The following is a 15,139-nucleotide window of genomic DNA, read 5'->3' as shown; positions in this document are numbered from 1 at the left end:
GACCCATCAATTTTATTTATTTTTACTTCGCTTTGTTACAAGCGTATTAATGGTTATATTGTTTAAGTACTCGTTCTAACATACATATTAAAACCCCCTTCAGAAAATTCCAAAATAAATATCCTCTCAAAGTGTGTAATTTGTGTGTAACATTCTTATTGTTTATGTACTCGTTCTAACATACATATTAAATCCCCCTTCAGAAAATTCCAAAATAAATATCCTCTCAAAGTGTGTAATTTGTGTGTAACATTCTTCTGAGGATAATCAATCTGCATGGACAACTATACACCAAGTAACACTTGCAATAATATAAAAAATAAAATAAAAACATTCTCCATGATGTTGCTATTTACGTTATTATCTGTAAATGAGGACAAGTCCAATAAATATGTTTTGCTCCAATACTTTATTTGAAGTTTTCAATGACAATGAACATTTAAAACATTGCATTAAAATGCAGAAAATAAACACACCTAATACCATTGAGAGAACATTTTTTTAAACAATGTCTTTAAAGTGGTTCTGGCAAACCCGTATTCACACTCAAACAATGCTATTTAAAATGGGTGACAAGAAGTTAAAGAACAAATTAAAGTGCCTACATTACCTTGAACAAATGATACACATTACTTATTAACTTGCATCACTAATAGCATCATCATCTAGTAGTGCAGTCAATCACAGTGAGAATCAGTCATAGTCAATTAAAATACAGAAATGTAAATACTTTTAGGGTTTTACATTAAAAATGAGCTGTTCGGGAAAGAACAAAAACATATGAAAGAATTTGCATACAGATATCCAGGCTGAGTACAATTCTGGTCTCACATTTTTTTTGGGAAAATCACTGACTTTTTGGGTCATTCCGTCTTCGCTCTTTAGCAAGGTTTTTCAGATGAAAACCATTTGCTGCTCACAAGAATTTAAGTCCAAATTTTATGATCATGATTTACAGTTTAGCAAATATACTGGCCAGCAGATTTACTTAGACGTAATTAATTTACATTGCATAATTTTATAAAGGTCCACGCAAATCCATACAAACCCAAAATCAACCTTGAACACTTTCACATAACCTGTACAGAAACAAGCATTAATGCATTTGACAGGCACTGAAAAAAAAACAAAAAAAACAAACAAATTGACCCTCATAATTGCATTCCTACAACACCAGGAACACTATTTAAAAAAAAAAAAAAAAAAAATTCATTCAATCCAATATTATTGACGATAAATATCTCAAGTGTCCATATGGCTTCACGGTCCAACAGGTCCTTGATCAAAGAACAACATGTTTTTTAAGGAGACATTTATCACAATGGATGTGTGTGCAGGATAAAGTGTCCCAAAAGCAGATTATTAGTAATATGGACCAATGTCTTCATATCCAGCGTAGCTTGGCCAATTGGGAAAGATTCCACGTGAGCATCTGGGGCTGCCGTATCGGTCAAAAAGAACGTCCCAGTCGCTCACATCATATCGCTGATGGTCAGCCATAGTGTCATTTGAACTCTTCTTTAGTGCGGATTGAACAATTCTGTAATTCTTTCCTTGGTTGTTGTCCCAGAGCGTTACGCCATTGACCTCGTAGCAAACGGCAAACTCGATGCGTTCGTGTGGAGGCACCTGATCAGGCAAAGAAGCTTCGAATGAAAAGGTGTCACGGTTTGAGCCGGTGTAAGTGTCCTTGATGTACTGGCATTCTATGTCCGTGTGACTTTTCCAAGTGTCAAATGTAATGCGAAGCTTAACGGACTTCTCAAAGGAAAGGTTTTTGACTTTGACCGTCCCTGCTATCGATTTTTCCTTAAGCATGCAGTGTTCGAGGCAGACGTTTTCATTCTCTATACGTTGACGGAACTTTAAGTAATCTGCAGACGGCTGGTCAAAGTCGAGGGTTAGCTTGTCCTTCGCTTCTGGCAGAGTCACAGAAGAGCTAAAAAACGGCACAACGCTGGTTGGGATGTCAATAGGGTCATCAAATTCAGAAAAGACCTTAACCATCGTCAGGGCGAGGCCCTTGTGATCAGCAAAAGATACACGTTTTTTGGCCCTGTTAGGTATCGCCAAGGGTGCGCTGGCACCATTCGACTCTGGCTGCTCCCTCGGAGAGCCGAAACTGAGTTTGGTACTTTGACATCGGTGCAGACATGGTCGCAAGGGCCTACTGTATTTAGACACCCTCAGGTTCAGGAACTCTTCTTTTGTCAGATAAATCGGCATGGCGAGTTCAATCGGCATGGTGGGTTCGTTGGGACGGCAGCCACTTTCACTGAAAATGCAGAAGTGTGTATTAATAACCACATTACTACAGTGAGAAATGTCTGTTCTGGTCTGTGAATGTTGGTTGAAAGCCAATGAAATCTTCCAATATTTGACTAATTCAAATTTCTCACTCGTGCTTTAATATAGCACAGCATGAAATCCTTAACATATACACTCCGTTTAATTTTTTTTTATTCATTATGCACAGCAAACAGGGCTTAATATAGACTCAGAATCAAATAATTAAACATTAAGCAAAAGATTGCAGTAAGTGAGACGGTCAAACAAGTTTATCTAAGCTGCAGGTCAGGGGGAGGGGATATGGAGCCTGCATATGGAGAACCAAAGAGACTGGACAACAAAAGATATTGGGCACCCTCTAGTGTTCATTTGTAAAACCCTTCATTCAAAATCATTGAATGACAATAATCCTAATCTTTACAACAAAGAACTTTATTTTTAGATGAGATACTATCTATCGGAAAAACAAACAAAATAATTAATTTTCAGACTGGCAAGTATTGTAACACGGGGTGAGCTTTAACACTAGAAGTTTAACCAAGGAATGTCAATCAAACTCGGTTCCTGTAGGACCAAAGCATTGCAGAATTCAGCTCCAACTCTAATTACTCACCTCTGAACCTGCAAACCAATGTCTTTGGGATAACATTAAAACTAAAGGCTGGAGCAATTTTGAGCTAAGCTCCACAGGACTGTGGCCTTCCAGGAGCTGAGTTTAACATCCCTGTTTTAACCAATTATAGAAAGTAGTTATATAAATGACTACTGCAGACAAGCAGCAGCCACCTAAGGTGACAGTAGATCAGGGTTTCTCAAATCTAGTGCCATGCAGAGTTAATCTAAACCCCAGATCAAACTCTAGTGATCCTGAAGACCTTGATTATTTGTTTCAAGAGTGTTTGATCAGGGTTGAAGCTCAACTATGCAGGGCACCGGCCCTCCAAGCCAAGACCTGCAAACCCTGTAGTAGATGTTGCAATATGGTTTAATAATTATAGGTTTACAGGGCAAAATAGAATTGCTATATAACTTGCAAAAGCTTTTCATTTGTATGAAAATTTGCTAAAAATGTTATGGCTGAGGAGATGGGGAGGATTGACAACTTTGACAACACTATTTTACAGCTTACTTCCACTGGTCCCATATGGATTGTATCGCGCTGGCCTCTATTTGCCACAATAGTTGCAATAACTAACCCGTACAAAGTTTTTTATTTTTTTAATTCAGTTTTAAAATATTTTAAAATATTTCCACAAGTAAATACTGTTACTATGCCATACCATAATAATCTCATGGACACAATTCATAACCTCTAGCAGTGTGTTTGGTTGGAACAACAGCACTCGTTGTAATTTTACATTCATTTACACAACGTATAAATAAGCGACAGGTTTCACAAAACAACTTTAGTTTGCAGAATAGCAAATTCTGAGGATACAATTTAAAAAGTCTGAGACAAAAAAGCTCCCAAAATCTTACCCTCTAGCTTGTTATCGAGGAACAATGAAACATTGTTCCGGTCGGTCTGGCGCGAGAACGATTCGATTAAAACTGAATATTGTCATTTGAAATAATAGGCAATCGCAATTAGCTTTAGAAACAAATGGTTTCGCACCTGTTGGAGCTCATTTTTAGTTGCAACTTTAGCCCAGGTCCAACATATCATCACGCTTTATCATACCTCGCCTTCGTTTTGATCAACATCTCCTCTCGTAATCTTTAATCTTTTTTTTAATCCCAATGTTATGCAAAATTGCTTTCCTTTTCCATATATATATAAAAAAAACTTCAAGCTTAATATCATTTTTCGTTCTGCGTCATGCTCTTCCTGGTTTGCAGACGTTTCCCTGGGTACGAACGTGTTTAATAAAAGTTTCCTCCCTCCCTTAGATTAAAAATCCCTGCGTGCCTGAACACGAATCAACTCAGCCCTCTTCAAAATTAAAATTGATCATCAAACTGAGAGCATAAATTCATGCATACCTGCGTCACGACATTTGAACTGGACCAAACTCTTTCACCAAGCCCAGTGTCTCGTGTTAGTAGATGCAGCTTCAGCTCAATAGAGTAAAACGCTCGTGCTGCTGATGTGCGTCCGGAATGAGCGAGCCTCCTAGTTGAACCGGCCGGCACCAAAATTACATTTTGGCCGAAGATCACCCCGTGTTCACGTGAACTACCTGTTTGGACCAATCACTGCAGGCTACAGGGGCATGCATGCACCGCATACTGATCAATGGCATGTCACGTGACTGCAAAGACTGGGGGTCAGTAGGCCATGTCTGGAGGCCCCCCTGTGTTTTAAAAATATCCACCACTTTTACTCCCATAAACATGAACCCACTAACTCCTTTCAACGCTTTCACATTCTATGACCAGTGCAGATAATGTTTCAGTTCATTCAGTTCATTAGTTATTCTGGGATTATTGTCTGTGTTAACAATTTTATGTGCATTGATAATGGAAATGCAAAGGAATGTGTTCAGCACTGTTGTCTTGGAGGGGACAAGCACTCTTGTAACCAATTCCTTTGCTATCTGTGGTTGTTGTCTAGTTTGTTTCATGTGACCTTTTATTACAATTCAGGCTCTTTTTCCTTTAATTTTTCCTGTTTACGAAACACAGTTCTTTCTTTTTTCCTCACAGTTCTAAGAAAAATGTCATAGTAGCACAATATAAACTCAGAATCATTATAAAAAAAAACTGAATTGTGAGATAAAAAAGTTAGAATTCTGAGAAGAAATGTTTCAGAAAAGTATATACACTTACAATTGAATTGTAGATGTAAAAGATGTAAAACTCAGAATTCATAGGAAAAAAAGGTCTGAGTTGTGAAAGTCGTGAGAAAAAAAGTCAGAATTTCACAATATAAACTCAGAATTGAGATATATAAACTCACAATTCTGAGAAAAGTCCGAATTGTAAGATAAAATGTGGTATACAGTCAGAATTATCAGAACAAAGTCAGAAATGTGAAATGCAAACCTGAAAGTCTGAATTGAGAGATAAAAAGATGTTTTTTGTTGTTGTTGTTTTTTTGTTTTTATCCCATGATTGTAACATTCATAGTTTTTGGCCATAACTAGCATAAATCAATCTGACTCAAAATAAGTGTCCAACATGCCACATATAGAGGAAGTCAAAGAAACATGAAATGAAAGAAAATACTGACTACTGTCTGTCAACAGCAAAAAAAAAAAAAAAAGGTAAATACAGTATTTTGCTCATGTGCATAATTATGTGCATCACCTCAAAGCAACGTTTTGTTTAAACATCCTTTCTCTGCTCCCATTGTGCCACGTGGATCATTTAGTCCAGTCAACTTAGACTAGGCCTCTAAAATGTATTTCAGAAGCTCAGTTATCAGTCTCTTTGCTATTTGTTATCCTAATGCACATCTAGTCGATATTATACAATTACAAAGCACTTTGTTTTTGCATATGCAGTCAATAAGAGGAACTTCATTCACTTTTTATCTCATAGTGGAAAAGGAGACGTGGGTGTTATTTAAGGAACTTAGTGTTTTTTTTTTTTATCTGTTTATTTCCCTACATTTAAGGCTAAAAATTATTGAATGAGGCAATTTATAAAGTATACATTTATGTATACATTTAACTTTATAGTGGACTTTATTAAGACTCTGTTATGTCTTAGTGTTTAAATGTATATACATATATAATTGACCATCATGTAAAATGTGGGATTATTTCACATAAAATTGGAACATTTAAAAAGTCTGAAATTCAGAAGTGCACAAAATCTTAAAAGTGGCATGAGTTTTGAAATAGCAGTTTAAAAAATATATACATATTCTATATTTAATTAAAAGCAACCTGAACAAATATATATATATATATATATATATATATATATATATATATATATATATATATATATATATATATAGGAGTCAGAATTATCCTCAGTTTCAGTGTGGAGACATTGGGACACTGTGGTATATCTCATCCTACTGTAGCCACAAATGATGCACAGATATTGCGGAAAATCCACAGATAATTCCAGATACAGTAACACTATAGGGCCAAAAACAGCCATAGTCAGTAGAAAAGGAGAAGCTGTTTTAGGCACATCATGGGTTGTGAAATAGTGAACTAAAACAGACTGTAGAGAAGGTTAACTGGAGAACAGCTGTTAAGGCTTGTTCATTCTGAATCAATAGATAAGACAACTGTACATAAAGGTGACAAGAAGAGGTCAAATGGAGGTCATGCTGCTGTATGCATTATGTTTGATCATGCTTGAAACTAAAGATCCATAAATACACAAAGTCTAAAAGAAAATGTTTCTAGGTGATGTATTTATTTGCGATTATGCAGTCTAATATCTTTTTTTCTTTCAGATACAGTTCAGAAACATATGCGATAATAAATTGAAGTATTGCGCTTAGAAAAGTATTTTCAGATATGTTTATAGCACTGGATTCCTATGACAGATGATATGACACCTATGCAGAATGGCACATCCTTTAAACAAGGGCTACAGGGGTTCATTTGTGAACCTCTGTGATTGACAGAGCAGTGTGGACAGAAATGGAGCAGCTGTAGAGCTTCCTGAGCACATTCAATCCTCTGTATATTTTTAAACAATTTAACAAAATTTCCCCAAAACACTATAAGCATAACAGATTAAGGGAAAGGATTAACTGAAAAAATCTGTTAAAATTTAAATGTAAAAATTGTGGATATACATATTTTGACTATATTTGAGACTATAGAACTTTTGAGCATGCGGAGAAAATCAAATCGCTTTGTAAACAGTAACGTTGGACTGTCGGTGTGATAAGAGTTCAGTGATTCTCACGTAAACATTGTCATTATGTAACAGGAATCAAACAAACAGAACCTTAGATACTTAAGCACAGGTCCATTCTGTGCTAGTGTTTCAGCCTGGACATCCAAATATTTCCAAACAGCTGAGAAAAGGAACTCTGACCTCAGAAGGTCATGACTTTCACTAATATCTGGCAACAGTTAAAACAGACTGTTACTGAGGGGAAATCTGCTGTTTTGTTTTGTCAATTTTGGATAAGTGATGGTCTAGTTGAGTTGACCAGTGAGGGTCAAAGAAATGAGTAACAAAGTTTTTTTTTTAAACAGCTGCTTATTCATCCAAGGCAAACTTTGCATTTGATGTTGGAAACAAAGTATATTGATCTGTTAAAAACAAACAGTTTACGTGCTTGACGGATCATAGAACTATTTGAATTCAGTTTTTGAATCACATATTTTACTCATAAACTGTTTTCAAAAGTTTTTTCAGGGATTGGAAGACCAGGGGCCTGTACCATGATGGTAGATTAACAAATTCAGAGTTACAGGACTAGTTTTGAGTTGACAAAACCAAACCTCTCCAATCTGGCTTTGTTGGTACCATGATGCTGATCATCAACTTTCTTTGTCAACTCAGGCTTTGATCCCGAGTTTGTGGAGCGCATGCACATGTATGTGTGACATCACTGGCGAACAGCCAATCACGAGCCTTGCAACACAAAGCAAGTTTGATTTAGTTTTCGCAAGAGACCCATCGATGTTCAAAACTAAAGGTTAAGACATCGAACAATATGACAAATTTAAAAGTCATATGAAAAATAAAGGAGGATAAATAAAATAAATAATCTTGCTCTATCAGTGCAGTGACAAGTGAAACTTGTTATACATATGAAAATATATAGTGATAGAGACATGTACAGGTCAGATTTTTTATTTTTTAAATAGTGCAATATTTTGATACTACAGCTTATTTATATTACATGATCTGTATACATTAATATTTATTCAAAATAAACAATTTATAATAACTGTTAAACTAAATTTGCTTATTTGTGAAAGATAAATAATAATAATATGAATCACAATAATTATATGAATCATAAAATGACTTAGTAATCATCATTAAAGCCAGACTTCCTCTTTCCTTTTTTTCAGCATTAGTGACCTTTAATTTGGAGCAAGATAAACTGGAGGAGTCACTTTGTGTTTTTTTTCTCACATCTGATTGGTACACCTTCAGTTTGAGATCTCTACCCCGAACATAACCTGCCTCGGAGCAGGTTAGCGAGGAGTGTAAGTTACTATGGCAATGAATGCTGCTAAAAGCCAAGCCACTTACATGGTACCTAAAACCCAGGATTGGTGCAAACTAACCTGCAATGACCTGGCTAGCCAGATAATCTAGCTTCATGGTACAGGCCCCAGCAAACCATTAGTTTTTTTCCCCCTCAGTAAACTATTTTATTCTGCTTTCTGTTGACTTTAACATTTAGAAAGATTTACTTACATAACATTTAATTTACATACATAATTTACATAAACATACATAATTTATTTGTCGTTTTATTTTCAGAAAAATATATTTCTGCCTGTTTATTTGTCTTTTTTGTTTGATTTAATTTATTTCTTTGTTTATTTCTTTGATAATACCTAGCCACCTCTGAATTTTATTGGCTGAAACTGTGGTACCATGGTAAAAAGACACAGATAGCAAAAAATATTATTTGTCCGTTTAGGTAATTTGCAAGCGGAAGTTTTACTCTGACACTTCCCGGAAGTTCTCCCCGAATGTTTTCGCTGCCAGAGGGGGATTTGAGTGCGAAAATGGCGACGTCTCGTCGCACTTCCCAGCAGCAACAACAACAAAACTTATCCTCCCCACCAAGACCCGACCCCAGTCTCCTCACTCCTCCAGAGTCCCCACAGACACCGGTGGCTCCGCGGCTGGCGAGAGGCCGGAAAGCATCGGTGATCCGGATATCGCTGCTGAAGTCCCCGCTCCGCTCCTCAGCACCAGCAGCAGTAGCTCCAGCTCAAGCAGCGCTAGCTCGTCTACCACCGGCGGGGGCAGTAGTGCGGCCTCCACTCCCGACTCCGGTAGTGCCAGTCCTGGAGGCAGCGTCTGCGGGACGAGTGGGGCTTTCAGGGAGCTGTTTGAGGCCTGCAGGAATGGGGACGTGTCTCGGGTGAAGAGGCTGGTGGATTCGGTCAATGTAAACGCTAAGGACATGGCCGGGCGCAAGTCCACCCCGCTTCACTTCGCTGCAGGTAAATTAAATGCGAATAAGATATATATATATATATATATATTTTGCGATTTTCGACCTGGAAAGCAGCCAGGTAACTTAGTCGGTTTAAGTCGCTAAATAAACAGTAAGATAGGGTTTAAAGGACATGGGGAATAAAGTAAAGTTTACAGGACAATCATGCAACATATTAGGTTAGTAGAAAGTTAACCACTCTGCGAGCTATTGGTCTGCTCGTGTTTGTTTTCGTTTGATGCGTTGCCGAAAGTGAATAAAGTTCGACATAGAGACTGAATGAACCGCGGTGAACCGGGAGTTGATCGATAAAAGTAATAAACATTGTTTTAAAGCTGCAGTTTGTGCTCGAATGTTCAAAATTAGTGTTTAAGTTACTTTGCTTCGCGTAATTGTACCATAAACTGAAACCGGACTATCGCATGCTTGTGATCCTCCACAGCTGTCAAAACATTTAATACACGAAATGAATGTAGTAAATGTTGTGTTTGTGCTGAAGAAAAATTCTAGCATTGTTATAAAGATAATATGCATCTAATCGTCACAATATCTCCAGTGTTTGGAAGGTCACTTTGAAAATATAATAAGTTACAGTTTTTAAGTTACCCTATTTAAAATATGATAAGAAGTGAAACTATTTCATTTGCCGGTACTTTATTAATGTAACTGAATACTTTTTGATTACTTTTCTAAATTTGATAAAGCTGGCAGGGTTAACCTTACAGTAGTACCCAACACTGATAACTGACAAATTTTAAAATTCTTCTCGACTTAAAGATTATGATCATTTAATTTTAAAGCACAGTCACTACAAAATCAGACTTTAGCACCTAATAAAATCTTTGCATGGCTATGACAGGAAACACTGGCATCTAATGATGCTTGGGAAAAAAAACTAATAATCTTAAAAAATAAGTCTCATATTTTCAAGCAGCCAATGCAATTTAGAAAAAGAAAGCAATCAAATCTGTGTGCGTGTGTGTGAAAATATTCATTTGTAACCCCCTTTGTAATTGTTAACATTTTCATAAGTGACTTTAATTTAATTAAATTTTGTTTACAACTGATTGCCTTTACATTTATTTTGTAATTAAATAACATATGTCCATTACATGTAGCTATTACTCCCAAAAAATGATTATAACAACATTATTTAGTGTTTCCGCAGTCATAGTAAAACTGGAACGATAAAACAACATTTTCCAAATTAATGAAATGTCAACATTTCTATATCAATATTTTAATTTTCTGCTCAATGCTCTTTGGAAATGCAGTCACTACAAAATGATTTTTAAAAGTCCTTATCCAAAAATCACAAATGACTGGATGACTTCTTTAAATTGTGTTGATTTTAGTTAATGTGTGGTAATTTATGGGCTGTTTTAAAACAAATAAAGGAGCTATTTGATATGCCCTGCCCTAGCTTCCTGTTTCAGTTGGAAATATGTCCACATAGAAAGGAAAACTGCACTAAATTCCAAGACATTTCATGGGAGATCCAGTCACACCAGGACATGACATAGTGTTATTTCTGAAACCTGTTTTCCGTTATATGTGCAAAAATACATTTCTTTTTGGAATAAGCTTGTTCTTGAAGGGAAGTTGCATTTTTAAGATGCTAATAATGTCTGTTTTATATCAATAAAGTTATTGAATGATTCTTGTACACGTTAAACATCATTGAGCTTTTCTGTTAGACACCGCTTTATTTCCTGTCTCTTCATATCAAGTAGTATTCTCAGTCTGTAACCCAAACCGAAAATAAAGTACTTTTCTGTTGAAACATGTTCTCATATCATGACTCAAATCATAGATAAGATTTGACAGTCGATGGAAAAAACGGCAGCACAAGTGTAGAATGATGTTCTTGCAAGAAATGGCTGAATCGCACGTTGTAAGCAGATTTTTGTCTTGCAGGTTTTGGAAGGAAAGATGTGGTGGAACATCTCTTGCAGACGGGGGCCAATGTGCATACACGAGACGATGGGGGATTGATCCCGCTGCACAACGCCTGTTCCTTCGGTCACGCCGAGGTGGTCAGCTTGTTGCTTTGTCAAGGAGCCGATCCCAATGCTAGAGACAACTGGAATTACACTCCGCTCCATGAAGCCGCCATCAAGGGCAAAATTGATGTATGCATCGGTAAGTTCCTCTTCTTCTGTCTATTCTACAATGGTATATCATGTGAAAAGTTGGCTTGTGCAACCTCCAATGTGTCTGTCGAGTTGCGAGCGTTGGTTTGGATTCAGATGGGGCGCCTGCAAGCTTTGTAGTTTGAGGAGACGAATGGTACAATCTCACCTTAGTGAATTCTGAAGATGTATGACTTTAATTTTTCCTGTGTTTTGCCTGAGGAGCAGTTCTCAATAAGGGTTAATCATGTGGCATTCTTCTTGATTAGCCGCGGTGACTGACGCTATTACACAGCGCTCAGTCATTAATCAGATCTTTACTGCTTGGTATTCATGAGAAATGTAGCATTGCATCTGAGGGGTGAAGAGGGCCAATAATGTGGCGATGGAATGTCGTTCAACATTTCAGACCTCTGTTTCATGCATCACAATGCGCAGATCGTGAAATAATCTGCTTGATGTGCTTCCCACTCTGTGTTTTACGTATTTAGGCTGCAGATTTGTGTCTGAGTTTGTTTCTAAAATGAAAAGGGTATTTTGAATTGTATTGCGTGCGCTTGTGTGTTTTTTGCTTTTATCTGAATTTGCTCAAAAACTAGTCTACTGCTCATGGCAATCTTATCCAGAGTGCCACTTGCTACATTTTCAGCATAATCCAATTAAAAGTGGGGAAAATTCCAATTTAAAAACTTTGAGATAAGAATTATCTGCACAATCTCAGGGAGAATTCAGAGGCCTCAGGACATGCATGTAATTTCACATCTCTCAATCTGAAAAGATTGAATAAGATGTTCTCTGGCTTTTATCTTTGCACTTGCTCATCAGAAAAAATGATTTTCGAGAACTTTAGACAGGCTGAGTCATTCCATGTACAAGTAGACCTCGCAGTTTTAAACATCAGTCTGGAGTAGCTCATGCTGGAAATAGAACTTTTGTCCTTGAGATATTTCTGATTCACTATTGATCACAACGTTCTGCAAGATAGACCTCAGAGGGAAGTTAATTCATGTTGTAGATGTATGCTGATGCAGGTACAGCAGTTGGTTTGTTTTGTTGTTGTTGCCCATTGCTTTAATATACACTAGGCAACCTCTGTTCCATGTCTCCATTGTTGCCGTCATCTCTGGTTGACGCCCTAATTGTTCTTAATCCTCAGGCTTTGTTGGTTTTTGATAGAGCCAGCAACTAAAAGACCAAAACATTTAGCTTTACCAGGATGTTTGGACGTACCGTAACCAGAAGATGTGTTTAGGGTCTGACAGAACATATGGCCACTTTGGCTGTATTCCATTTCCATGCAATGGAATGGTGGAAGGTTTTTTTTTTTTTTTTTTTTTTTAATGAGTAAACATGCACTAGACAGATATCTTTGTCCACACATCACTATTTTTGCTATGTTCCAGTTTTTATTGCTGACAATCGATCGATTTATTTATTAATATTTAAGAAAATTGAATTTACCAATATTACAGTGTGCAAATGGATAAGTGCAGCATAATTCAACATCATAAGTTTAAAGTTTAAAGAATTCAATTCACACGGACTGACCATCACGCAGAGAACACGCGATCATGCCGCATACGTTTCACAAGATCTCACAGCTGCATTCGACTAAGTTTGCAAGGTTTGTGAAATTAAATGTTCATTAGCCTTTCAAATATTTGTTTAAATGATACAAATGTGTATTTGCTTAAAGTTGACACCAAACGAGAAAGTATTATAATGTTTGCCTTTCTATTGCTAATAATATAAAAGCTATCATTATAATACTTTTTGTATACATTAATTCTTTTGTTTAGCTGTTCTGTCTGATTATTAGACAGACTTCTATCTGTATTAGACAGAACTGTTAACAACGCCTGCAAACAAGAGGGAGAATGTGTTACTGTCTTAGTGCCATCAAAATAAAAGTCTGGTGCGCCTTTTAACACGTCGGGCCAAGCAGAAAAACATATCGGCCAATGCGATATTATTGTCTAACTTTTTATTTTATTTAACAGAACAACAGTAAAATTACAATACTAACATGTTGATGGAGTTTTCAGCTTTTATTTTGGCGGAAACGCACAGGAAGACCTCAGTGCTACTTTTTGTTGACAACAGTCTTATTACCAATACGTTGCACATATCGCATTGTCACATGCCTTGTAAAAAAATCATAAAAAATGTGTGAGGAACTGACGAGTAACACGGTTTCAGCACAGATTTTCCTTTGAACTTTGAAGCCTGGTTAACATGCAGATACGTGCGAGTTTGTGCAGCACTGTCAGAATACATGCAATGTATGCGTGTATTAGAAAACATGACATTCTGCAGTTTAGTTACTAATTGTTTAAGGCATTTCACGATTTCGATCATCATACAATAAACCAGCAACAATCACCCCTTCCTCTTCTCATCATGCGATGCTATACTAAACAGTCTCTTGCTGTCGGAGCTTGTAATGATTATTGCATATTTCTCTGACAATTTTAAATGCTTCCACACTGCTGACACCTGTGCTGCATTATAAAGATTTTGTGTCCTCCAGTCTAAGATGATTGTTATTTGATATTGTCACTTCATTATTCGGTACAATTTATTTTAACTTATTCGGCCGAATACTGAGCTTTAATGCATCCTATCCAAATAAAAATTTCCCAAACATACGAGCAGTTAAACAAGTACAGTTACTGCACCTTAATTTATGCCAATTTGTTTTATTTTTCTAAATCTCAAAGCATGACTCGCTACTAGTTGACAAAGATAATAAACAATAAACCGCTCTAGGCAATTTTTCCCATTAGAAGCTTTTTCCCCTCTTATCTTCATTCTTTCAACACCAAACAAGTGTTGTAACCTTTGCCCTTTGTTCATAATGAATAAATAATTAGCATCCCCTCTGCTAATTAGGATTGCTGCTGGTCTCCACTCATTAATTTTTGTGCCCATCAGCCTAAAACTGCAGGAGGGCAGTTTGAAATTAGAGGTCATGCCGTCATTCCTTGCCTCAAAGATGGATGACGATAATGGTGACGGCATGTTTTAATTTTTATTTCTACCTCTCCACTTCGCTCCCGAACAAGTTTGATTCTCCCCACATTCTTAGCCTTGAGCTGTAGCCTTCAACTCTTATTTTCCAATGCAACTAACTGTTATTGTTCACACTAGAAATAAAATTAACAATCAATAAATCGATTAATCACAAACGTCCTCAGTGCACACCTTCAGTCCTGGATAATATGTGTACGTGCCCGTGTATGTGTTTGCTAGCCCTGCTAGACATTTCTTCCATTCCCTTCTGGTTTGATCAAATTGCTAATGATTTCTCTTGGCACTAATGGCCATTTTCACTGTTGTCTAAGTATGTCAAGAAATTTAATGAACGGCAGCTTGTAGAGATGGCTGTGTCTGATATATGTATGCGAGACTATCTGAATGCTGTTAGAACAGAAGGGATTTGTACATGGTTATGCATTAACCCAAGCACCCATCTTCTCTCTGAAGCTCTCAGATAATCGGCCCTCTCAGCGTTCAGTCGCAATTACCTTACTCTGCTGATCACACTCCAACCACCAATTACTGCGCACGCGGCAGCCGTTGTTTATTCAGAAGGTCCTTATGACCAACTGTAGGTCTCCGCACCTGTTTTAATGCTGTCGCTTCTGGGGTTCTTTCATTTGTATTC

General features: G+C 36.9%; 2 protein-coding genes and 1 pseudogene across 5 annotated transcripts in view; 1 reads left to right on the top strand and 2 right to left on the bottom strand.

Annotated features, from left to right (window-relative positions):
* LOC113038752 (mitotic-spindle organizing protein 2) overlaps positions 1–15,139 on the bottom strand; it is a 1,160,083-nt gene that overhangs the window by 1,059,199 nt on the left and 85,745 nt on the right. The window lies entirely within an intron of this gene.
* On the bottom strand, positions 391–4,476 carry LOC113038745 (protein phosphatase 1 regulatory subunit 3B-like). Of its 3 annotated transcripts, none has more exons than XM_026196382.1 (2): positions 4,273–4,476; positions 391–2,275 (listed from the first exon to the last, which is right to left on the bottom strand). In XM_026196382.1, the coding sequence occupies exon 2, from the start codon at positions 2,242–2,244 to the stop codon at positions 1,363–1,365; it is 882 nt and encodes a 293-aa protein (XP_026052167.1). In that variant the 5' UTR covers positions 2,245–2,275; positions 4,273–4,476; the 3' UTR covers positions 391–1,362. The 3 variants fall into 3 exon arrangements, with proteins under 3 accessions (XP_026052167.1, XP_026052166.1, XP_026052168.1); XM_026196381.1 differs by lacking the exon at positions 4,273–4,476 and adding an exon at positions 3,905–4,195; XM_026196383.1 differs by lacking the exon at positions 4,273–4,476 and adding an exon at positions 3,769–3,892.
* Positions 8,889–15,139, top strand: part of LOC113038719 (tankyrase-1-like) — a 74,423-nt pseudogene continuing 68,172 nt past the window's right edge.

Source organism: Carassius auratus, chromosome 21, assembly GCF_003368295.1.
Source record: "Carassius auratus strain Wakin chromosome 21, ASM336829v1, whole genome shotgun sequence".
In the NCBI taxonomy this organism is placed as follows: Eukaryota; Metazoa; Chordata; class Actinopteri; order Cypriniformes; family Cyprinidae; genus Carassius; species Carassius auratus.
This window is presented reverse-complemented; position numbering and strand designations above follow the sequence as displayed.